The 24261-nt window shown below is 36.7% G+C and overlaps 2 protein-coding genes across 3 annotated transcripts in view; one reads left to right on the top strand and one right to left on the bottom strand.

Moving 5' to 3' along the window:
* Positions 1-19848, bottom strand: part of LOC145672314 (peroxiredoxin-6-like) — a 44919-nt gene extending 25071 nt beyond the window's left edge. For both annotated transcript variants that reach the window (XM_081741544.1, XM_081741543.1), the window contains exon 1: positions 19716-19848. In XM_081741544.1, coding sequence (XP_081597670.1) covers positions 19716-19798 — 83 coding nt within the window. In that variant the 5' untranslated portion in view covers positions 19799-19848. The remainder of the gene's footprint in view (positions 1-19715) is intronic.
* Positions 19849-19854: 6 nt separating this feature from the next.
* The window catches only part of Rab14 (RAS oncogene family member Rab14), a gene marked incomplete in the record, with an annotated part of 55281 nt that continues 50874 nt past the window's right edge, over positions 19855-24261 (top strand). Inside the window, 1 exon segment of the mRNA XM_081741542.1 lies at positions 19855-19987. Coding sequence (XP_081597668.1) covers positions 19909-19987 — 79 coding nt within the window.

Genomic DNA, 24261 nt, shown 5'->3' with positions numbered 1-24261 from the left:
ATGAGAGCAATTACTGCATAAAATAATCCTCACACGCTGTCAACAGGAATAATAGGCCCATCTCTCATACAAGTCGCACGTTATTTATTGATATTCTGTACAATAAAAAAAAAAGCCTATATTTGTAAATGGGTTCACGTTCACTTTAGCAGATGGTTCTACCAAATTGAATTGTTAGTTAAAAATCACAGGCGCTACGATTTACCTTTAAAAGTAATAATTTCCGATTTAATGTCATAAAGCATAGAGCGTATAACGTAAAGGGTTGTAGCATTTGGTATTGTTCAAAATCTACGGTAATTTATTATGAAGTTTATTGTGGGTTATTGTGAAGTTTACGTACTTCTCACATACAGCATTGCCTATGGTTTCGTATTACAAATTAGAGAGCTCCCAACTGGGGGGGGGGGGGGACCCCATCAGTATTTATACGCATGTTCCCATCCATTACTTATACGCTGACTGAAACTTGCGGCATACACCATCTTGGGAGAGGATATCTCGAATCGAACGCTACAATCGAGAGCACGCTCGAATCAACACTGCGACATAGGGAAGGGCATCTCTAGTTCTTTATATTGGTTGATCATGTCGCAGATTCGATCGATTGTGATATAATGATATCACGAATCAAAGTTACTGTGAACTAACAAAGCGAAACTCCAAGTGGATGTGAATTTCGATCTCTCTTGCAAGGACTTTCTGAACACATACACAAAAAAGGATTGGGACTTCTAAGAGGTGTAAAGTATTCTTTAAAATGCAATTAAACAGAAGCGGAGCAGAAGGAGTGAAGAATGAGACAATAAAATTGTTTAGCAATTTTTACAATTTGTATTTTAAAAAGGGTATAATTTTTACTTCTGTACAATATTTTTAGATATGAATAGTGGTTCGAATATAGTGTAGCCCATGAAAGTAGATTTGAGACTTTCACATTTCAAAAAAGGTGAAGTGAAATTACTTTCTAATTTTGAAAATTACGTTTCTATGGGAAATTATCTCGTAGACAACACTATTCGGATTCCACTTTAAACAGTAGGTCCCTGTCTGATATAGGCTTGGTACTGAAAATTCTAATCAATCAAACCAAATACTTTTCATCCAAGTCCTATCAAGAAGGACGCAGGGGGTTATTGGATATCAAAACGCCCTAGATAGTTTAACACTAGTAGCGTTGCTTTAGTGGGACATAAGTCAAGAGAATTTACAATAAAATGGATAGAAGTGGTTTGAGAACTCCTATGGCCTACAAAGTGAACCTGCGCGACTTTATGAATATGAATATCTTTCCAAGGGGAAGAAATGCCATGAGACAACACTTCTCTCATTTTTTGACTAACTTTCAAAGAGCGGACATCTCCACAAACTTTAATTATATCATATTTTTCAATGTCTGGAAATTACATTCCCCTCCCTCCTGTACGAATTAAACTATCTAGAAACTGTGTTAAAATGTTCTAAACATAAAATAAATTATATTACAAATTGAAACAAAAGCTATTTTAAGATTACAAGACTTGTTCTTCCTGTTAATTTCACGGAAGCACTGACTAAATAATGTACTGGTTTTACATCATTATGTCAAGTACAGTTATCAGTAAGTGCAGAAGTTTCCGAGGAAGAATCAGTTTTTCTAACTGGTAAACAATTTCTTTTTCTTTTATTTTTTTTAAAAAAGATAACTAATATACTAGCATCTATAGTTGTTGGCTTAGAGGAAATGTTAAAACTTTTTTTTTTTCTCAGGCTACAGTAGTGATTCGCCATTAGTATCGCGCAATCCCAAAGGTTCTGTTGAGCAATTTTAGAATTTAAAAATCATGAAGCATTTAATACAAGTAAATTAATAATTAGTTAATTAGTTATTCGTAATAATTAGTTAATAAATCAATTTTGAAAGAGCTCGAGCGTCAGCAACAGTGCTCAGTGTTATAGTCACTACTTCATAGAAACATTATTATTATTATTATTATTATTATTATTATTATTATTATTATTATTATTAAGAAATTCAAACAAATGTGTCACGATAACGTGAGAGATCAATAAAACGTGTCATTAATAAAAGAAAGAAAAACAGCTGGAAGCCATAGGGCTACAGTGTAACGCCAATATATTTAGTATATTCAGGGTTATACTTTAGCCCACAGTTCGAATTTATACAATCTAGTCTACTACCTTTTTCTGAAATTCACTTGAACACACCATCTTGATATTACCTTTTATTATAATGCGTAATGAATTAAACATTTAAACCTTTTAAATATCATACTTGTTGATTATTGGATCTTCTGATATATCTTGTTTTTCGTTTCTATGACGACCAATAACACATATTGTCAGATTACCATTTTAACAAAATATCAATAATAATATCAGAAAGAAATTAATTTTTACTTCTTTTCATATTTTCTTCTTCTTCTAACTAGCTTGTGCCTATTTCAATAGCACATATTGCCCGTAAATATAAGAAATGATTTTTAAGATTATATGTAAAACACACAATATCGTTATAACCGTAGGAAAATTTTGTCTTTAAAATTATGAGCAATTACTCTCAATTACGCGGCAGTTATTTAAGTACGTGAAATCAACTTTATCATGATGATTCTTTTCCATTTAGTAGCGGAGCCAAAGTTATTATTATTTTGAGACTTCCAAACTATAAATGCATAAGTATTGGAAGCCATATAGAACGGCTATGTCAGTCTAGTATATCAATAGGTCAGAGCAAAAAGGTCACAAAATAACGACAACTTTTTTTTTTTTTTTTTGCATCTATTCAGAGCGTCCCAAAAACAGATTCCATCTCCATTATTAACCCTCTATTTAAAACACAGATGGTACAGTACAAATGGTCTTAAAAGTTGATTGATAAGAGTAAAAACAGTAATAGATAACAAGAAGTTTTTTTCTGCAATCTATTCGACATCCCAAGAACAAGTTCCTCCTCTACTCTTATCTCTAAATTAAAACCGGAAATGGAAATACACTACAACTTCCGGTTTCAATATTGATCTTCATAAAGCAAAGACCACAAGAGATAACGCGAAATGGCTTTAAGAAATGGTTTCAGCATTCAAAGAATAAGTCTTTCGACCGATCTTTATCTCTGATCTCAATCTTTATCACTATTCAAACCGGAAGCGGTGGAAACCTACAATTTCCGGTTTCAACACTAGCCGCTATAGTTAAGAAAATGGTAGAGTTAATAGATAGCGAGAAGTATTTTATATGGAAAATAATTGGTATTGCATGGATAGTAGGTCTACTCATCTCCGACTTGATTCCTCCATTACAGTCGGAAGTGGTAGAAATTATTTCAGTACCACATGTATTGGTTATACTTTTAACTTTATTCCTCTCGAACTAAGACCCCCTAGCTCACGTAGGGGTGAGTGGGAGGGAGAGACATAAAATGATCAAAAATGACCGATATTAGTGTTGAATCTGTAGTTTTGGGGGTCCATGAGCTGATTAGTGACAGTATCGATTCCCTTTAATCCCAATTTCATCCCCCAGTGAGGGTAAGACCTAGCACTCCTATGGGAGTACGAGGGGGTCATATATAAAAATAATCGTAAACGACCGATATTAGTGTCGAATTTGCTTGGTTTCCAAAGTCGCTGAGATTAAGTGATACTTCTGATGCAGTTTAAATCCAAATTCAGCCTCCCTTAGTAGGACTACTCTTGAGAGAAAGACGGTAACATATAAATAATTGAAAATGACCGATATTAGTGTCGAACCCATAGTTTCCGAGATTCCTAAATCGATTGGTGACAGTTTTGACGTCCTTTAATTCCAAGGTCAGATCCCAGTTGGAGAGAGACCCCTAACACTTCTAGGGGAAGGGGAGGGGGGATAAAACCGATGTACCGAATCCACAGTTTGCAGGATTGCTTAGAGCAAGGCCGCCGATCCTGGGGCCCGAGGGGACTCGCCCCCCCAAAGCTCATGTGGGCCCCCTTAAGCAAATTTGTCTTAAAATTCTCATATATGCTTTCTGCATCTGAATGGGCCCCCCCAATTCTCAGAGAAATCGGCGCCCTTGGCTTGGAGAAATAGTGACACCCCGATGGCGTTTAAATACGATTTAAGCCCTCATTGGCACCGGGTGGGGTGCAATGGTGAAATGTAAAGATATCAGAAACGACTGTCATTGTCGAATCATTAGTTTTCAGCGTCGCTAAGTTAGTATGTGGCAGATGTGATGCCGTTTAATGTGCAAGTTCAGCCTCCAGTGGGGGCAAGACTCCCTGAGCACTCGAAGCGAACTGAGAGGGGCAGACAAAAATAAAGGACCACTATTCGTGTCGAATCCATAATTTTCGGAGTCACTTGGATAACAAATGAAACTCCAGATGCCATTTAAGTTCCATTACAGTCTCCATTGGCACCCTGGCGGGGGCGGTAAAATTGTAACATGTAAAAATAATTGAAAAAGACCGATATTAGTGTTGAATTCATAGTTTTCGGAGTCACTGAAACGAATAGTGACGCTCCTAATGCCTTTTAAGTTCATCCCCAATTGCAGAAGGTTGGGTGGAGGAGATGAAAAATAAAATTTCAAAATGACATTTGTGTCGAATTAATAGTTTTCAGGATCGGGAAAACATCTGACCCCGTTTGAAATTACTTTTGAAAGAAAGTTAGTACCCACTTGAAGCTGTTTTTTTTTAATCATATCAATTTGATTTAACACGTATTCTGTGGCTCTAGGGTGTATCAATATTTATGCCAAAAATAGAGTATTTCTATCTGCTGTATTTTTATTATTACACTTTAATTGAAATAAATATTCTAAGTGGGAAGGGGATTCAAGTATTTCTCTTAAACCAATTCTTCCCGTTCGAAGAACGGGTATTTGAGCTAGTAATAAAATACTTGTAAGTCAACTCTATGTAGCACACAGCACTCTTGCTAGCGCTCGACTGTAGGTGCTGATTGGTCCAGTCTGTCTCAGAATTGATTTTTAGTAATTACTAGCATCAATTACCGCTTCGCTGGTTAAATTAAGAAAAAAAATAGTAATATGTTCTGTTAGTCAGTCTCTTTTTACTATTACTAAAGCGCTCTTTCATATTGCTCATTTTCGGTGATTTTTATATATTCCTCTCCCCTCCCCATGTTGCGCAGCACGGCATCGTAAGTATTATTATTCATCTCAGAGACCCAAAAAACAACACATTCGACACTAATATCGGTCATTTCCCCTCATTTTTAAATGTCTCTCCCCCTTCCTTAAGTTTCACCGTCAAAGTGATATGACGAAAACCATCTCAGATTAGAACTTAATCTACGTTGAAAATTTGATCGAGATCGGTCCGGTGGTTTGAGTTATTGTTTTATTTATTTTTATATATCTTCCCCTCCCATCCCCTAAGTTCTACCGTCAAAGTGAAATGATAAAACATCTTAGGCCCGATCCTCATCTATGTTAAAAATTTCATCGAGATTAATCGTTGGTTCAAGAGTTGTTTTATTTTTAAACTCCCCCTTCCCTAAGCTCTATCGTCAAAGTGAATAGATAAACAAAATCCCAGGCCCGAATCTTATCTATGTTGAAAATTTGATCGAGATCGATCGGGTGATTCAAGAGTTATTGTTTTATTTATTTTTATATATCTCTCCCCTCCCCTAAGTTCTACCGTCAAAGGGATATGATAAAAACCAACCCTCATCTATGTTGATAATTTGATTAAGATCGGTTCGGTTGTTTAAGCGTGATGAAGTCACAAAGACAGTCACTTTTATTTATTTATTTATTTATTATTATTATTATTACTATTATTACATGTCCCCCTTCCCCTATCCTACATTGTGCCGTCAACATAAAATGAAAACATCCCAGGTCCGAACCTTATCTATGTTGAAAATTTGATCGAGATCGGTCGCGGGTTCAAGAGTTATTAAGTTCTATTCATTTCATATATTTACCCTCCTCCCCTCCCCTAAGTTCTACAATCAAAATGAAATAAACTTCCCAGGTAGAACTTCATTTATGCTGAAAATTTGATTCAGATCGATCGTGTGGTTGAAGAGTTATTAACTCACGAACATGGTCACTTTTATTTTTATATTTATTGATTTTTGTATATGTCCTCCTCCCTCCCCTCCCTTACGTTGTTGCGTTAAAGTGAAATGGTAAAATCCATTCCAGGTCGAACGTCATCTACGTTGAAAATTTGATCGAGATTGGTTGTTTGGTTCAAGAGTTATTAAGTTTTATTTATTTTTACAATTTCCCCTCTTCCCCTTCCCTTAAGTTCTACCGTCAAAATGAATAGCTAAAAAAAAAAAAAAAAAAAAAAAAAAACTCCCAAGCCAGAACTGCTACGGTACGTCAAAAATTTGATCGAGATCAGTCGGGTGGTTCAAGAGATTAAGAGTCACAAACATAGCCACTTTCAATTTTATAATATATAAGTGCTTCATGGTTAAGTGCTCGGAGAAGGCTGCAGAGCCTTAACTTCGCCACGTAAAATAAGTCATAAATAAATAAATAAATTCTAAAATTGCTTGATATACCTTATGGGACTGCGCAACACTGGTTGGGAACCATTACTGTAGAGGCATCCTATACAGAAAACAGTTAGTTGTAAAAATTACGGATAATTCAGTTATTTTTACCTGCTTCTATAGTTTTTAACGAATGTCAGCTCTCATGCGTTGTTACACAGCATGGTAACCAATAACTAGAGATGACAGAAGTAATATTGTTACTCTGTTTTAGATTTAAAAATTGCGGGAACAAATAGAGTTGGAATTAATTCTAGGACAACAGTGATTTAAAATGAAATTCTCAATTTCTGTCCTGTCCTAGCCTTTAATGTTATTTCTTTAAAACCCATAATTTTGAAAGTTACCGTAGTCTGACGTAACACTACACACTGAATGGTAATTTGAAAGTTCCTTAACAGACCATTGCTGCAACATAATGTAATAACACATACTGCTCGCCGAGCGAAGGAAGTTTTAAAAGGAACTGTACTAGGGACTACTTCTACGGGTCAACCATGTATTTCAATATAGCTTCTAGCTACTGAGAATTGAAGAAACCTCTAACACCCTTGTAAGTTATGTGCAGTTTCAGAACTTAAGGAAGTCAGTAGGCCAGTTAATAAAATGGTGTCCGGAAAGGTTTCTTGAAGTTGCCTTGAAAAATTTAGTTACGAAATGGAAGAAGCATGCATTTAAGGGGAAGATATGTTTAGAAACTACAATATAGTGCAGACGGAAAATAAAATTAAAAATTGAAATCAGAATTCTGCAAACATCCTTCATATACTACCAAACTTTTATTTGTTAAGCGGGGCTTAGTGGTAGAGCATTAACCTCTGGTGCGTGAGGTTGATACCAGCTCGCTCGAAGTGGGCTTTATGGTAGACAAACACCGTATGCGTGGATTTTCTCGGGGTTCTCCCACTTTATTCCATGATTCATTTCATTCTCATCATGACCGTCTCCTACATAACATAACCGTCGGACGTAAAACAAAGATTAATTTCTTTTTGTTTATTATGCATCCCAATATGCGCTCAAGTATTATATGCTTGCCTATATAATTACATGTGACAATGAACATTTCAAATGTAAAGCTTTCAGGCCACTATTCCTTAAGGGCTCTTGGACGATTCGTTTCGTTGGGTTTTATTTGTGCCTTTCTATAATCTTTGATGCAGATGGATGCGGAACTGGCTCACATTGTTAAGCCAATACCGAATACTCTTTGCTCCTACTGGGGGCCACGCTCATTACTTCACATTTTGAAATAATACATGTAATGGTTTGCTTCTTCCTTCTTGCAATGGTTGTTATCTTATTGAACTAATTTCCAGATACAGCTTGCAAGGTCAATTTATACGGAATCATTAGCAATAACAATGAGAAAGGAAATGGAGAGAAGTAGGTCACAGCGTATATTTAAAATGTACAGAAAAAAGGTGCTATAATATGGAAGGTTTTTCTTTCTTTCTTTCTTTTGGGTATAAATGATGTCCAATAAAAATAATTATATAAGCATTGTGCATGTAAGTGACTATTTTCAAACTTAGATTTTCTGTTTGCGAAATGCTACACTTCCTAATACGTAGTAAATAAAAGAAGAAAATTTTCAAAATTCTAACATGAAACAAAATCAAGGTTGAATAGAAGAACTGGTAGATTGTAATACAGGGAAAACGAACACGAGTATGTTAAAAAAAAAAAAAAAAAAAAAAAAAAATCTTTCCATTTTACTTTTCCCCTGGGAAGTGGGATCCTACGTTTCTCACTGGTAAGTTTTGAAGTAATTACAACCTTCATTTATGAAATAAGCAAGGCCGTCCTTTTTAATATTAACATTTAAATTAATGTATGTGTGAAAAAGAGAGAGAAAGGACGGAATTAAAATTCAGTTTTATTTTTCATAAACATAAGCATTTCGAGGCCGAAACTTTTGATCCTCGTCGTAACTTGCTACTATGGTTGTGTTAATTTAACTGGATCCCGATATGTAAACTATGTGATAATAAAAACCTAATACAGTATTTTACATCTATCCTTACATGAAGCACTGGAAAAATGAAATGAAAATTTTTGAGTTTTACGTCCCACGGTTATGCCGGTTAGGCTAAAGGAGACGGTGATGATGAGTAATGAATGACATGGTGGAATGAAGAAGGTGGGAGGAAACGGGAGAACCCCGAGAAAACCCACGCACACTGTGTTTGTCCACCACAAAGTTCACTTGGCGGGAGCAGGGTTTGAACCCGAGACCCCTAGCACCAGAAGTGAACGCTCTATCACTGAGCCACCGCGGCCCCTATAATGCACTGGAGTAATATTGAACATCGTAATGTTACTACATCCTATGCATAAAGTAGAGAAAAAATTAAATCGATAATAATATTGTTAACTTTCGAGAGATCCGAAAAATAATTAGCATTAACTCATTATAATTAAATTAGCTTCTCATTTCACAGCTTCTTCCCAAAATTACGAGGGGGTGCTGATAAATATTGAGCTTTACCAAGAAAAAAGTGAGCTAGGAAGCTGAAATTAGCAGGGTATATAGGGTTGGATCTGTATATACTATGTTGCAGAATGCAATGTTCTATGTTATTGACACCCGGTTTTTTTTTTTTTTTTTTTTTTTTTAATTAATTTCAGAACTGGACACGGCTGAAACTCCAGCAAGCTTCAGTCCAGAGGAGCATAGGACCGTATTGAAATTTCTCTTCCTCCAAGGAAAAGGTGCGACGCAGATCTGCGATGAAATGAAACAAACTTTGTGGGGAGGGGGCAAACTTCAGAACTGGCCATTTTGATGCTGAAAGTGCGAAACCCAGCGGCAGACCTGTTTTCTGTGTCTGTTCCCAAAAATTGCAAGCCATCCAGAACATAATGGAAGATCGTCGAATATCAGCTAAAAGGATTTGCTACATATTTGGGCATATCATGTGAAAGAGTTGGTACCATTATTCATAATGATCTGGATAGAAGGAAGGTTATAGCAAAGTGGATCCCCAAACTTCTGACGAAGGAACAAAAGCAGGAAAGAGTGAGAACTTTGCGGACAGTTTTGGAACATTTTGCAAGAAGTGAGATTGTAGGAGAAACTCGTTACTGGTGATGAGACGTGATCTATCGTAATGATCTCGAGACTAAAGAACAGTCTAAGGAATGGAGGCACAGTTCTTCTCCCAGGCCAAAGAAGTGCCGTGTGCAGAGAACTGCACAGAAACAAATGGCAACAATCTTTTGGGGTAAGGACGGAGTTCTACTGGTGGACTCTCTTCCAGTAGGTACAACCATTAATGCAGCATACTACTGTGGTCTCTTGAGGAAGTTGCGCGAAAACATCAAGAGCAAACGTCATGGTAAGCTCTCCGAAGATGTTCTACTTTTGCATGATAATGCCTCCTCACACACGGCATCTGAAACCCAGGACACACTGACCACCTTAAGCTTTCAAGTGTTGCCTCATCCCCCTTATTCGCCTGACCTAGCTCCATACGATTATCATTTCTTCATACATCTCAAAAAAACATTTCAAAGGAACCGTTTTCAGAGTGTTCAAGCGGCAACTGATACTACAGATGGGTGGTTACAGCAGAAGACAAAAGACTTCTATTTGCAAAGACTTAAAAATTTACAGGACAGATGTAAATGCATTGACTTACTGGGGAATATGTGGAATAGTGAGGGAGTTTAAGCTTCCTAGCTCAATCTTTTCTTGGTAAGGTTTAATCTTTATCAGCACCCCCTTGTATATACAATCAATAACTCTACTGTAATGTGAATGATTTTGTAGTAATTTTAGAGGAGAGAAAAAGAATGATTACGCATATGAATGAAAGGTTATAGCGAATATAGTACTCTCCTGTATTACAACCTTAAGAAAGAACCATTTAGAATAAATGTGCTTATTTGGGGTCAGCAATAATCAACTGAAAATTTCTGCACCTTGGATATCACTGTGCATATGTGGCATAACATCAACTTTAAAACCGCTTTGATATACTCAACTATGAACGTCAACATAATCTGATTTAACAACTTTCTATTTCTTATTGATTTTTCGTCTCTTACCTATTTTTGCGGCATAGACAAGTGAAATTGTATTCAAATTAGCTCCCAACCATGGGATAAGCGGTTCTAGTAACTATCTCGAAACTTATTTTAAACGATCAACGTCTAATTCTTAATGCAATTTAAGAGCTTGTTTTCAGTTGTTTTACTATCTTTGCACGAATGCATTTCTTGCATTACAAATAAGCACTGGTACATAGCTAACTTCTATTTAAAATGTCTAAAAATTTTATATTTTTAGGGTTCTTTTTCCATGTTATTTTCAACTAAATAACGGAAAAAGCACCGTAAAAGCTAGAAAAAAGTACTAGGTTAGGACAGGATTTCTCAAACTATGGTTTTGAAGTTCTCTTAGACTGAAAATTAGTCCGAGAGAAAGAAAGAGAGAATGAAATTAAAGTTAATTGTGTATCACACATTAAGTTTGGAATTTCAGAAAAAAAATGGAAATTATCTATATATACAAGTCTTTCACTTTCCCTCCCAGCCCTCAATTATTTACAAATTATTATTAGCGGCCGAGATGGCACAGTGATAAAAGTCCTCATCTCTGGTGCGCAGGGTCTCTTGTTTGATCCCAGATCATCTCAAGTGGGATTTGTGATGGACAAACATCGTGTGTATGGGTTTTCTCGGAGTTCTCCCGTTTCTCCCACTTTCCTTATTCCAGTATTTTGTTTATTATCACGCTCACCACCAAACTTCAAAAAATATTAATAAACATTTCTTGTAATGCTAACATACAATTAAGTAAAATGAATTCTACATTGTATTTTGATAGGATTTGACTTGAGTTTAGCATCCTGTTCAGCAGCGAGGCTATATGAGACTTGGAACTACAGCTTAACGAGAGATCTGAACCACATTTGCAGCATTGAATCATATGCCCAATGAACTATGGTAAATTCGACTATGGAAAATTTCTGTGGTGCTCCATCCATCCCCTTGATGCCCTAATCACGTGCTTATTTTGTTTAATGATTAGTCCACCCCTGTTCAAAAAGAATTTATTATTATTATTATTATTATTATTATTATTATTATTATTATTATTATTATTATTATTATTATTATTATTATTATTATTATTATTGCACTAGTTTACATTGTAAAACAAAACTACTTATTCTCTGTTATTTTCAAAAACGTACATTAAAATGCAAATCGTTATTTGGAAATAAAAATTTATTAAAATTTATAGAAAAGCGTCGAAACAAAATTACGCATAAGTTTCTTTTATTTTTTATTATTTATTTATTTATTTTCTATTGTGTTAAAATTTTCTACGTCGGAGGAAGAGCGGGCAAACACCTTTCGGCCAAAGGGCGGCAAAACATTAAATCCGAATATTTACCTATCTTTGGAGTAGTGCTAACAGTAGTTTAATAAAATTTACCTAGGGGGTACAATTTGCCCGGGATATTATTACATTTTTTCGTGTGAAGTCATTTTTTCCTGGTCAGTTTTTACCCACCTATCAACAGTATACTTTATTAACATTGTGAGGTAATATTTTCATGATAATATTTGTACCAACATTGTTTCCGTCATAACTCTGGTCTGTTTTATTGCAAGAAAAGCAAGGACCAACGTATTATTAAAATCACCAATTTGGAGAATGTGTTCTACTTATAACAAAATATGTATCAAACATAAAAAAATTGACATCTGCAATATGGACTATGTTTAAGAAAACTATTGTAAATGTATTATGTAATACACCAACACTATAATTGGGCTTATGCCTGTTGTGTTGATGGCAAATAAATAATAAATAATTTTACCGGGTAACTCTTACCCCTACCCTCACCACCAGGATAATAATTTGCTAGGGTATTATTTGACCGTTACACAGGTACTGAGTCCATCCTTAGCAAGTGGCTGATTTATCGACGTAAACTTACCTTAAATCTGGATTATCAGATTCGAAATGTGAATGACATTCTCACATTGTAACGTCTTGTATCCATGTAACGTTTTCCTTTACTTTAAAATCTGTTCATTATTCAAAGAGAAAAAAAACTAAACGTTAGTCATTGGTTGGCTTAGAAAAGACTAAAAAAAAACTATATAAAAACCAATGTCGTGGTTTGATGGTGTACGCACAATGACAATCAGGAAATAGGAGTAACTTTCAAAGAGTTTTCTTGTTTCGTGTTACGATCTACTGATCAACGTTTTCAGATTGCGGTTGTCTCGAGCGGCTTTCACTACATATGATGACAGAACTCATAATTACGTAATCACTAATCACTGGTTACACAGTAATTTCTTTCACTTTTTTTTTAGTTTCTTCGTAAATCAAAATCTGCCACTTGTTAGTACGTTACATCACAGTTCTTAATGCTTGTCTGGAGCACGAACAGTAATTGAATATTTATAAGAAGAGTTCCTGACTGAATGAATGGCTAATCAATGCCTTGGTCAAACTGCTTAAGATAGAAGCTCGAAATTTAGATAGTCCCTATAAAGGAGTTGTGACTAACGTACGACTAAGAAAGGAAGTTTGAAAATTCGAAGTAAAAGGAAGGGAGAAGAGTGTTATAGCAATATGTCTACATCTCGGTTAAAGAGAGAGAGAGAGAGAGAGAGAGATATGCAATTTGATGTTTAAACTTTTCATTGTAAATAATTAAACACATGTTTCATTTTTTCTCCCCGTCCCGTTGGGGCCGCGGTGGCTCAGTCGTAGAGCGTTCACCTCTGGTGCTTGGGGTCCTGGGTTCGATACCAGCCCCCGCCAAGTGAACTTTGTGGTGGACAAACACCATGTGCGTGGGTTTTCTCGGGGTTCTCCCGTTTCCTCCCACTTTCTTCATTCCACCATTTCATTCATTACTCATCATCACCGTCTCCTTTAGCCTAACCGGCATAACCGTGGGACGTAAAACTCAAAAATTTCATTTCATTTCATTTCTCCCCGTCGCGTCCGTTCTTCGCATTGGGATTTGCTACTTACATGTATAAATACATGCATATGATTCTCTATAAATCTTGTGAGCATAATTAAAGAGGATCTAGAACGTATATAATATCTAGAACATGTTGGAGCACATGTGGTTTAGATTCCATGTTAACCTGTAGATCCATGCTTTCGCCTCAATACTTGAGAACTAACATGTGCGCTATCCAAAAATACAGGTTTCAGATCCTAAGGTACACACACAACAATTTTTATAGAGACAGTTTGGCTACAGGTATAGCAATTTGAAGTACTCACCAACTTCCTTTATAAAAGTTGTTGCGGAAGTACGGCAGTATTCTGAAACTGATATTTGAATAGGGTACATACTAGTTACTAAATAACCCCGTGTGCAAAATGCCGCCAACTGTCATCGGTCCACCGTCGCCTTTTGGCGGATAGCCGCCAAATGAAGGAAAAAGGACTGCTGTCATCGTTCCGCTTTCGGTTCCAAGCGGAAAGCCACCGAAGCGGAAGCGAAGCAGCTATCGTCGTCGTAAAGTTAGATGGCAGTTGTCATTTTTCCGCCAGGCGGGGTTATAGAGACTTTTTTACGAATGACCGCTGAATGATGATGAAAACTCTAACATCTGGTAAGAACTGTTCTGCCACCTGTTCTTATATGTTTTTTATGTATTAGGACATACGAACAACAGGTGGAAGCACTGCTACACATGTAACTGTTGTCAGACGGTTCATAGGCTTACAGAACTATTTTCGTGGCCGATTACAGCAGAACATGTTACGTTATTCGTTACGTGACAAAAAAGTCAAATATACTGCGTAAAGCTTTGCTCGTTGCAAACAATAAAATTCAACTTAAAATTCTCACTGACAATTACTAGTTACTTCTGATATACTCGGAAGGCCATGTCTTTGGTGTTAAATTAACATACAAGTACACTAAAGCTGTAGTTATTTTGTGTTTTAGCTATGCATTGCTATAGAACTTTCAGGATATAGATACCAATGCAATAATTTGTTGGCAAAATTGAGAGTAGAGGATTAAAGACGGCAGAAAAGAGCCCATGTGGCGGGTTAATGGCGGCACTGGGGTTACGAAGTGGCCATGTGGCTGTTTAATGGCAGTACTGGCGGTTTCAAGCCGGCACTAGCGATTCAAACGAGGAGAAATGGCGGATACGCCTTATTACCGCCATGGCGGTAAGATTGTGGCATTCGTGTAATTTCGTAAAAGTACAGCGGCGTTAATCCGCCATCGACCCGCCAAATTTTCGACGGCAGGCCACCGTGGTTCGCGGTTCGAAAGCAAGCATTTGTGCACCCAGGTTGGTCTATACTTTTCGTCTTATCTTTCTGTCAGGAATCGCCTCCCAAACGTTGTCTGTTTTGTTTTGAAACAGACTGTATTTATATTGGCAAATAGTTTTTTTTTTTTTTTTTTTTTTTTTTTTTTTTTTTTTTTTAAGAACATTGGACGTTATGGACAGGATAAACGCTTAAGAAGAGGCATACACTTGATGTCCAATAAACCTATGAAACATTCATTCATGTACATGATACAAAATGCTTTAATGACGTTTTTAAGATGATATAGGATAGGCTATATTGGAGCAAATCACTTTCTGAAGAAAGTTCAAATTCTCCGCAACTTCTGGAATAGGCATATATATTTTAGTTTAAGTATTGGGATTTATATTGCAATTAGGCTCAATCATTATTATTATTATTTTAGAATTTCTAATGGCATATCTATCCCCTCTTGCTATCAGCGTCCAAGATAGCAAGATAGCAACGGCCCCACTCGTCCCCTAGCTTCAATCAATAAAATAAAAATTGAAAAGAAGTCTTTGTGCAACAGTTTCATTACCAATATCTCCCAGTGTTTCATGTTTCATGGTTACTAAACCCGTGACTTCATTCCGTCAAGCTTAATTTTCTATTATTAATGGAATTTCAATCTTATGAATGTATGTTCTTGCCTACAGGATTTTGATAAGCAAAGTAACTAGATGTTCGTTTTCTAGTTACATCCACGACCTTGCCCTCTTTGAGTGACTTTTGATTACATAACCTCGACCTTTGATCATAGGAAATTTTTGTTGCACTATTTTTCTGCAAATTATCTTTTGGAAGGGAAACAGTAGATAGCATTGTTTGATTTAAGAAATAAACAGTGAAAAAAAAAAGTGTTCAAGTATCTATACATCTGTTACTGTATTTACATTGTATTATTAACAGAAAATATTTAATGTATTATATACTGATATCGGTCATTTTGTGTTATTTCTACATATCTCGGTATTCCCCCCGGTGATCCCCGGCCCGCATGCAATGGTAGCTGAATTTGCAAGCCATTGTTAATGGAAGTGTCACCATTGATCTCAGCAACCGCGAAAACTACGGATTTGACACTAATATCGGTTATTTTGTATTATTTTTACATGTCTCGGTATCTCCTCCGGTGACCCCCGGCCAACAGCCGAATGGGATGAATGCGATCGGAGTTTCACTATTGATCTCTGCAACCGCGAAAACTGAATTCGACACTAATATCGGTCATTTTCTACTACTTTTACATGCACCGGTAAACAGTCCGCCTGAGACCCCCCGTGATTCGAATTAAAAAAAAAAAAAAAAAAAAAACGCTTCGGGTCTAGACCTGGACCAAGGTACCTATGACCTAAATTTGGTAACTCTGTCCACTCGTTTGGTCCCCAGGTTGCACACAGACAGATATACAAACAAACACACAAACAAACTCTTTATTTTACTTATATAATTTATATCGGTTTTTAAAATATGTTGAAGATTTTGCGAATTTTAATTATAAATTTGCGAACAATTTAGGTTTAAAATATGCGAATAGCAAATTTTATTCTAATAATTTAATTTGAGCTTTACATTTAGTTGGTTGAGGTCCTTTTTCAGCACAATGGTTATGTGAGACGTGGATGTGACCTTTTTTCTTTTTTTTAGTTTACCACCCTACGATTAGGCACCGAGGCTAAGGGAGACTGTGATGGTGAGACTGATGATAAATGGTGGAATGAAAAAAGTGGGAGGAAACTGAAAACTCCGAGAAAACCGAATTTGAACCATTTCCAGTTTTGGTGGTATGTTCGGGATACTCGTGATACGTTGCGTTGAGACGCTGTAGGCTATACCTAAGTAGTTTACAAAAACAACTTCTCGTTACCTGTTACAGTTTTCGTTCTATAACGATAAACGTTGAAATTGGAAATTACTAATTTGAACCACTTTCAGTTTGAATAGTGGGTTAACGAAGGAGATGGAATCTATCCTTAGGAGCTGAATCAATTGGGAAACATCTTATCTGGATATATCTAACCGTTTATGCTCTGATACCTGTCGACACACGGAGGAAGCCGATTCATAATACTTCAGACACTTACGCATAGCATAGTTTAGCAGTCTAATAAAGTGGAAAGATATAAAAATAAACATTACTTTCCCTCTTACTGAGAGTTTTGATTAATTTCGATAAATTAAATTTTAAATATAGTTTGTTATTGTTTCTATTTTGAATGGAAACATCAATAATCTACCAATTTCTTAGGACTTCTGAAAGTGTTAATCCGGCCATGCTGATTGCATATGAAAATTCCCCCCACCCCAAATAGATTTATGTGTAATTGCAGAAGGAAATAACCATGAAATAAGCATGAAGGTTACAGATCATCCGAAATTCAATGTTCAAGTTATATTCCAAAATGCAGCTTAGAAACTCCAAATTCCAGGGGGTAAATGCTTTCTTCCAGAAGACTTCCCCATTTAGGTGGGAATTAGAATATGAGGGGGCTACACTAGGTATTATTTGCTTAAGAACGAGCCCTGCACAATTTATCTCCCAATTGCGGGGGGGGGGAACAAAATCAGGTTTGGTCATGGGTCTGGTTTCAAATATATGTTTTCAGTATTCCGTCGTCATATTGCGGGGTAAAAACTTTTGGTAAATAGTAACCAAATTCGAGTATAACATTAATAATAGCATAATGAAATTAAATATTGAACATCTTACGCTGACCATGGAAAGAAATTAAATGAAATCTTTTACTTTTACTTTTCGTCCCACGGTTATGCCGGCTAGGCTAAAGGAAACGGTGGTGATAAATGAATGCAATAGTGGAATGAATAAAGTGGAGGGGAAACTGGAGAACCCCGAGAAAACTCACGAGGTGCGATCTGGAATAGAGCCAGGGACCTTACGCACCAGAAGCGAACGCTCTACCACTGACCCACCGTACTCCCCCTCGCTGGCCATAGAGGGGTTAAAGACGCAAAGCATTCAATTTTACAAGGGATAGTCTGGACCTTGAAGTTTGTGGCGTTTTACTACTTCCAGCTTACTAAAAGACTGCGTCGAGTTAGTTTTATCGTCTTGATTTTACACACAAATTCCTATGTTATGCTCTGAATAATAGGTAAACGGAGACGGACGACAAACGTGTGGATGATTACAAATGAACTTCTGGATCAATCGGAAGAACTCGGTTTGAGTATATCTAAGTGTAATAAATTAGGGTACCTACTTCAAAACAAGGTGGCCTCAGTTTTCAAAATTTCTTACTCTGAAATTTGTGAAAATAAAGACGATCTAATTATTAGGCCTAAGTTCTCACTACTTTCTTTAATCTTTGTAAATAACAGAATATCCTGATTTCAGGAAATAAACCATCCAGTAGCTACAAAATGGTATTAAGTAATTTATTGTTCCATATATTTCCGTATGGACCAGAAACATAAGAAATGGAATTTTTAGTCTTACGTCCCACGGTCATATTTTGGCGAAAGGGGATGAATGATTAATATTAGTATGAAAGGAAATATGAGAATCTCCAGAAAACCTAAGGCTACAATGTTGTTAATCACAAACACAGCCTGGATCGAACCAGGGACCAGAAGTGAACGCTCTATCACTAAGCCACCGTGTCCCCTTAAGACAAATACTGGGTCTTAAAAGTTAGGGTAATAGTAATGAACAGCTACTTCTCATCTCCCGTGCAGGAGGACACATATTACTGTTGCACTACCTAAACACCCTAAGTACAAGGGCAAGAACTCAGTCTATTACCTACTTTTTAACATCCTAGATTGTCAATGAATAATTCCTGAAAGTATGGTGTTTCTCGTCCTTCCCTAAATGGGAAGTACGGCTCCTTAACTATAACCGTCTGGGCTACGAAAAGACACTAAACTACACAATATATTAGAAATGCTTTTTCCACTAGTCTAATGTGGTCCAGGTCCAGGTTCGATTCCTAGTAGAGAGCTTTGAAACTTCCTAGTAGAGAGGGATTACAGTGGTTCGAATTCCACCTTAAATTGTAGATTCATGTCTCATACAGCCTCGGTGCTAAAGAAGAACGCTAAACTTCAATAAAGAAACAACAGCGGACTGCGCATTAGTACTTAACTTAATAGCTAGCAACAGGCTCGTAACCAGCCCAAAAATGTAGGGAGGGGCGGTAGAAGTTAAGGGGGGCCGTTCCGTTATATCATAGTTCATCACCATATTATTTCATCTGCAAACCTACCGTGCAGATTTTAGGGGGGCATCAAAAATTTAGGAGGCCGGCCTTATGCCTCCCTTGGATACAGACCTATCAAGCAATTTCTCCTTTCTAAACTGATCATGCTGTTTATTGTTATTGAATAACTTACAAAATAAATAAAAAATAAATAAATAAAACACAAAGGGATTTAAGTTAGAAACTCTGTAAGAACTTCAATATAACACTATTCAAACAAATGGAACCAAGTTCCAGACAGAATTAAGAGTTTTGTATACCCAAACACACTAGACAACGGTATCGATGTGTGTTATTATCTTTTAAAATGAAAACAAGCATATTATCTTGCGACTAATGAGAAAAAAAAATACACTATACAGATAAAACAAATACTATACTTCCGGACAAATATATAACAATACAGACAGCGCGAATGTCCCCAAATCAAAAACCATTCACCGCCTGGATTGGATCGTTCACTACACTTTTATTCATCAACATAGCACTTATTTAGAGGTTCAAAGAACTGCTTTCTCTGCAATCAATCTGATTTCTAACCAACTACCTCTAAGGCAAAGCGCTGACCTAGTTTCCAAACATTAGAACTTCATGGAAATATATATTTTTTAAATCTCCCGTCTCTCTCTTTTTCTTTTTGGAATACTTTCTCTGGTACTTACGAATCGCCCTGCCAGTCGTAGAACTTAATACGTCCTTGAGTTGTATCGGCAGAAAAGTTTGGGACAACAGTTCCTAATCTCATGGTGAAGTTTCGGTGATCACGGAAGTGTAGTGTGCGACTGTGAGTATTGAATCTTTACAAGTAGACAGAACTCTGGAAGGAGCGCATTTATAATAACCTTCGACGGTCCAATGTACGATCTTATGTTACGTCACCAAGACCAGCCTCAAAGTAAAGAGCAGCGTTGCCACATCGCAGACTTTTTGATAAGTAAGTTATGCATATTTATTTAATACACGATCTGAATATGAAAAAAATTGGTTACTCTTACATACAGTGTCACAAGCGTCCATCACACCGCGTAGTAGTAGTAGTCTGTGGAATGAGTACTTGTTACGTAATGTCAATTGCCTCTAGCATATCGATTTGTTGTGTTGCATTGCATTATACTAATTGGACTACACACTGCACTGTGTATTCTACGTGTTTAATGTAAACAAATATTTGGATAATCGGTTGGCGCTTTAATTTCGATGTTCTATTTCAGCATTAATAACGTTGAATGCTATAAGATATAGATGAATAAGATCTATACTAGTTCAATGGGGAATGTGAATCATGTGTACTCTTGTCGTGAATCGAACCAGAATCTTTCGCAAGGAAAGCAAGAGTGCTATTCACTCAGCTACGAGGCACAGGCTATGTGAGAACTGGGGAAATACTACCTGAATATTATAAAAATGAAATAAAATACCTATTTAATGTCGCATACGAATAGGAACGGGAATGGGGAATGGCGGAAACTTCATAACGAGGAACTACATAAGTTATATACGTAGTTTATCCAACATTGTCAGGGTCGTCAAGTCTAGGAGGCTTAGGTGGGCGGGTCATGTAGCTAGAATGGAAGAAAGTAAAAACGCTTTCAAAGTCTTGCCTGGAAAACCAATCGGAAAACGACCATTAGGAAGACCTAGGCGCAGATGGGAGGACAATATTAAGATTGATCTCGCAGAGATTGGAATACAAAGTAGAAACTGGATGCAGTTAGCTAAGGATAGAAGTCAGTGGAGAGCTTTTGTGAACGCGGCATTGAACCTCCGGGTTCCATAGGCCATAGAGTTAGTTAGTTAGTTAGTTAATGTCGCATATTGTGCTTTCAAGCAAAAAGAAAACACGGATTAATACAAGTAAATAATCATTAAAAAAAAACCTTGATGGAATGAAAAAAAAAAAAGTGGGAAGAAGCGAAAGAACTCAAGAAAATCCACAGGATGCCCACCACAAAATCTCATGGTTTGGTATGAATAACTTCTCTCGGATTTTTTCTTTTCCTTTCTTTCTCTCTCTCTCTCTCTTTTTGGTTGCTTGTTTAATTACTTCCTAAGTAAAAAAAAAGTTCAAATTATTACAATAGCTTATTGTAGAAAAACATTTTTATTGTAAAATGCTGTTTGCGAAATAAAATGAAACGAAATCTTTCAACTTAACGTCCGGTTATGATGTCCTTTTGGGTAAGGAGACCTATGATTAAGCCAAGTGAGTGATGATGGAAGAATTTGTAGACTAAGAAGAATATGGGAGGTAACGGGGAGTACCCCGAGACAACCCACGAATACGAACTTACACAAACTTACTTGGCCGTGGATCGAACCAAGGGACTTCACATACCAGAAATAAAAACTATACCACTGAACCGCCGTTGCTGTTTGCGAAAATTGCATTATTTTCGCAGGCTAACCATAGTAACCAATAATGTTTTCACGAAGCAAAACCGGTGTCTTAGAGCCGTACGTGATGCACCTTAATGATTTTTTTTTTTTTTTTAAATCAAAGTCTGCCTTGAGAAGTGAATTGCTGTTTCATAATCCCACTCAGGCAAGATTTTGAGATAGTTTTCGCAGAGATCTTGATACAAATGAATTTTGATCTTATTTATAAACATTTCTTAAGACAAGCTTTCGATCTAGCTAATTCATAGTCAAAGTTGACAACCGGATTTTTTTTTTTTTTTTTTTTTTTTTTTTTTTTTTACAAGACATGAATAGCAAGTTTTCGCTAAGAAAATATCAAATCATGCTTATGAATAAGAATTGTCTCAAGATGGGAATTTTTATCAAAGATTAGGTTTTACCCAAGAAAAGATTTTGAGAGGTATCATCTATGAATACGGCCCTTAGCTAGTAGATTTTAGGATTTAAGATTGAAATTTCTGGGCTTTCAGCATCTATGGCCATGTTAGCTCGTCATGAATGAGTAGGGATGCGCACGAGACAAGATTTGAGGCTGTCTGTCTCGAAAATGTGCTGTAAAAGTGATGTCTAGAATCGAAAAACGTTTATTTTTCTATTGGAAGAGCTGTGTCTCGACTCGAATTTTCTCAGGAAAATTCTGTCTCGGCTCGACTCGTGCGCATCCCTACGAATGAGGGATGACGTCCCTCAGGGATCACGAAATCCGAGGAAAGAGAAGGAAGAAAAGATTGGGGGATGAAGGAAGTGGCCTATATTAAACGGTGTGACAAACATATTGGCATTTGAAGGCGGCGCTCTAAGCTCCCTTTAAATGTTGCTAGCAAATGAGAGGCCAGCGGTATTGCCACGTTTATTTTGTACACATCCACCGTCTATCCCCTGCCACCTGATCGCGCTGTAGTTTGTCTGCTTAGCCATAGCCACACCCCTTAGCAATCGGCAACGTCGCGCCAGAGCTTGCGTTTTTTTCGTTTAGCTGAAATACCAAGATGTCATTGGTCACAGGCTTTAGGTACCACTCCTGGATTTGCCTGATGAGAATGAGGAAAACCTCATTGAGGATGGCTGGCCTGAAAAAGGTTTTTACACGTTTTCGACCGAGTGCCCCCACCGGGAATCGAATCCGGCACTGCTCACACCGCCTTAGCCGGTAGAATAGAAGTAGGATACCCTGCACATTTATCTTATGGTTCATAAAGATATGCGGAAAAACGATTGTACAACAGAAGAATCTGGGTAAAAAGTAAAGATGCAGGGCCCGTCTTATTCTACTTTTATCACAATTTAGAGAAAAACAAGGTACTCGGTTCTGGAGCCATGAAACAAGTTGGTGGAGATACTATGCCATCCCATATCTATTACGACATTTGAGATTCGAAAAAATGAAATATTTAAAGTTATTATATATTTCAAATCTACATGTAAAACGAAAGATTAAAATATCACACTTATTATTCAGTGTTGCTAACTATCGACATTATAGTACCATAAAGAGCCAAATTTTGGAGAACTCTACAATAGTAATCGCGCAACTGAGACGGACGGGGCCGCACACATTTGAAGTAACTTAGGTTTGGATACTAGATCACGATATCTCTTACTGATGTATACTGTACGACCATTTATGTACGTCCTGTGGACGTTCGAATTGGTCCGATTATTGACGAATGTGTAAATATGTCCAAGACGGGCGCACTATTAACATTCTCTTACTGATATACAGTGTGCGATGATTTGTGGATGTCCAATGGATGTTCGAATTAGTATTATTGACGACTGTATAAGTAGGTCCATGGCGGACGTACTATTGATATCCTCTTACGGATATACGGTGTACGACCACTTGTGTACGTCCTGTGGACGTTGAAATTGGTCTGTTTATTGACGAATGTAAAAATAGGTCTAAGGCGAACGTACTATGGACGTCTTTATGGACACCCATCCCTGGCTATTCCAACATTATATCACAACCCCGACTGCCAAAAAAGAAAGAAAATAAACAATACAACTGTTCAATAAAATTTCCATTATAATGACACATGTGCTACTTACTCACTAATGTAGGTAAATGTAATTAAGTGCTTTAAAATACGTAGTGTTATTATGAAAGTTGTAATTCATTATTTAGGTCTAGACATATTTAGATACACTCTATACCTCCGTGTGCAGGGGCTGAAGGTGGAAGACGGAATACCAACATTCACCTGTACTTAAGCGTGGTGGGGGGAAAACTTCTTCTTTTTCCTATCAGCTTATGTGAAACAGAATAGTATGTATGCTATCTAATTATCCAAGTTTCACAATCCTGCAGTACTTCTGCAACAATTTTTACAGAGATAGTTGGTGAGTACTGCAGATTATTAGTCCGGAGCCTAATTCCCTCTATAAAACTTGTTGCATGAGTACCTTAGGATTTAGAAACAAGTAATTTTGGATAGGGCACATATTAGTTTCTAAGTGAAGTCTTGTCCCGAGTACAGTAAGTCCCATAGTTTTGGATTTCTAAAGTTCATTTTTTCCTGTTTTCGGCAGACTATAACTCCGAAAGGAAGCATTTGTGCACCCACGTTGATCTATAGTTTCTGTCTTATCTTGGTGTCAGGAATCACCTCCCAAACGTTGTCGGTGTTGTTTTGAAACACCTTATATATATATATATATATATATATATATATATATATATATATATATATATATATATATATATATATATATATATATATATATATATATATATATACATGGGCGGCGATTAGTGGGGCAGTTGCCCCCTCACTTTTTTAAAAAATA

The sequence above is a fragment of the Thermobia domestica genome, chromosome 2 (genome assembly GCF_964235325.1).
Source record: "Thermobia domestica chromosome 2, izTheDome1.hap1.1, whole genome shotgun sequence".
Classification (NCBI taxonomy): Eukaryota; Metazoa; Arthropoda; class Insecta; order Zygentoma; family Lepismatidae; genus Thermobia; species Thermobia domestica.
This window is presented reverse-complemented; position numbering and strand designations above follow the sequence as displayed.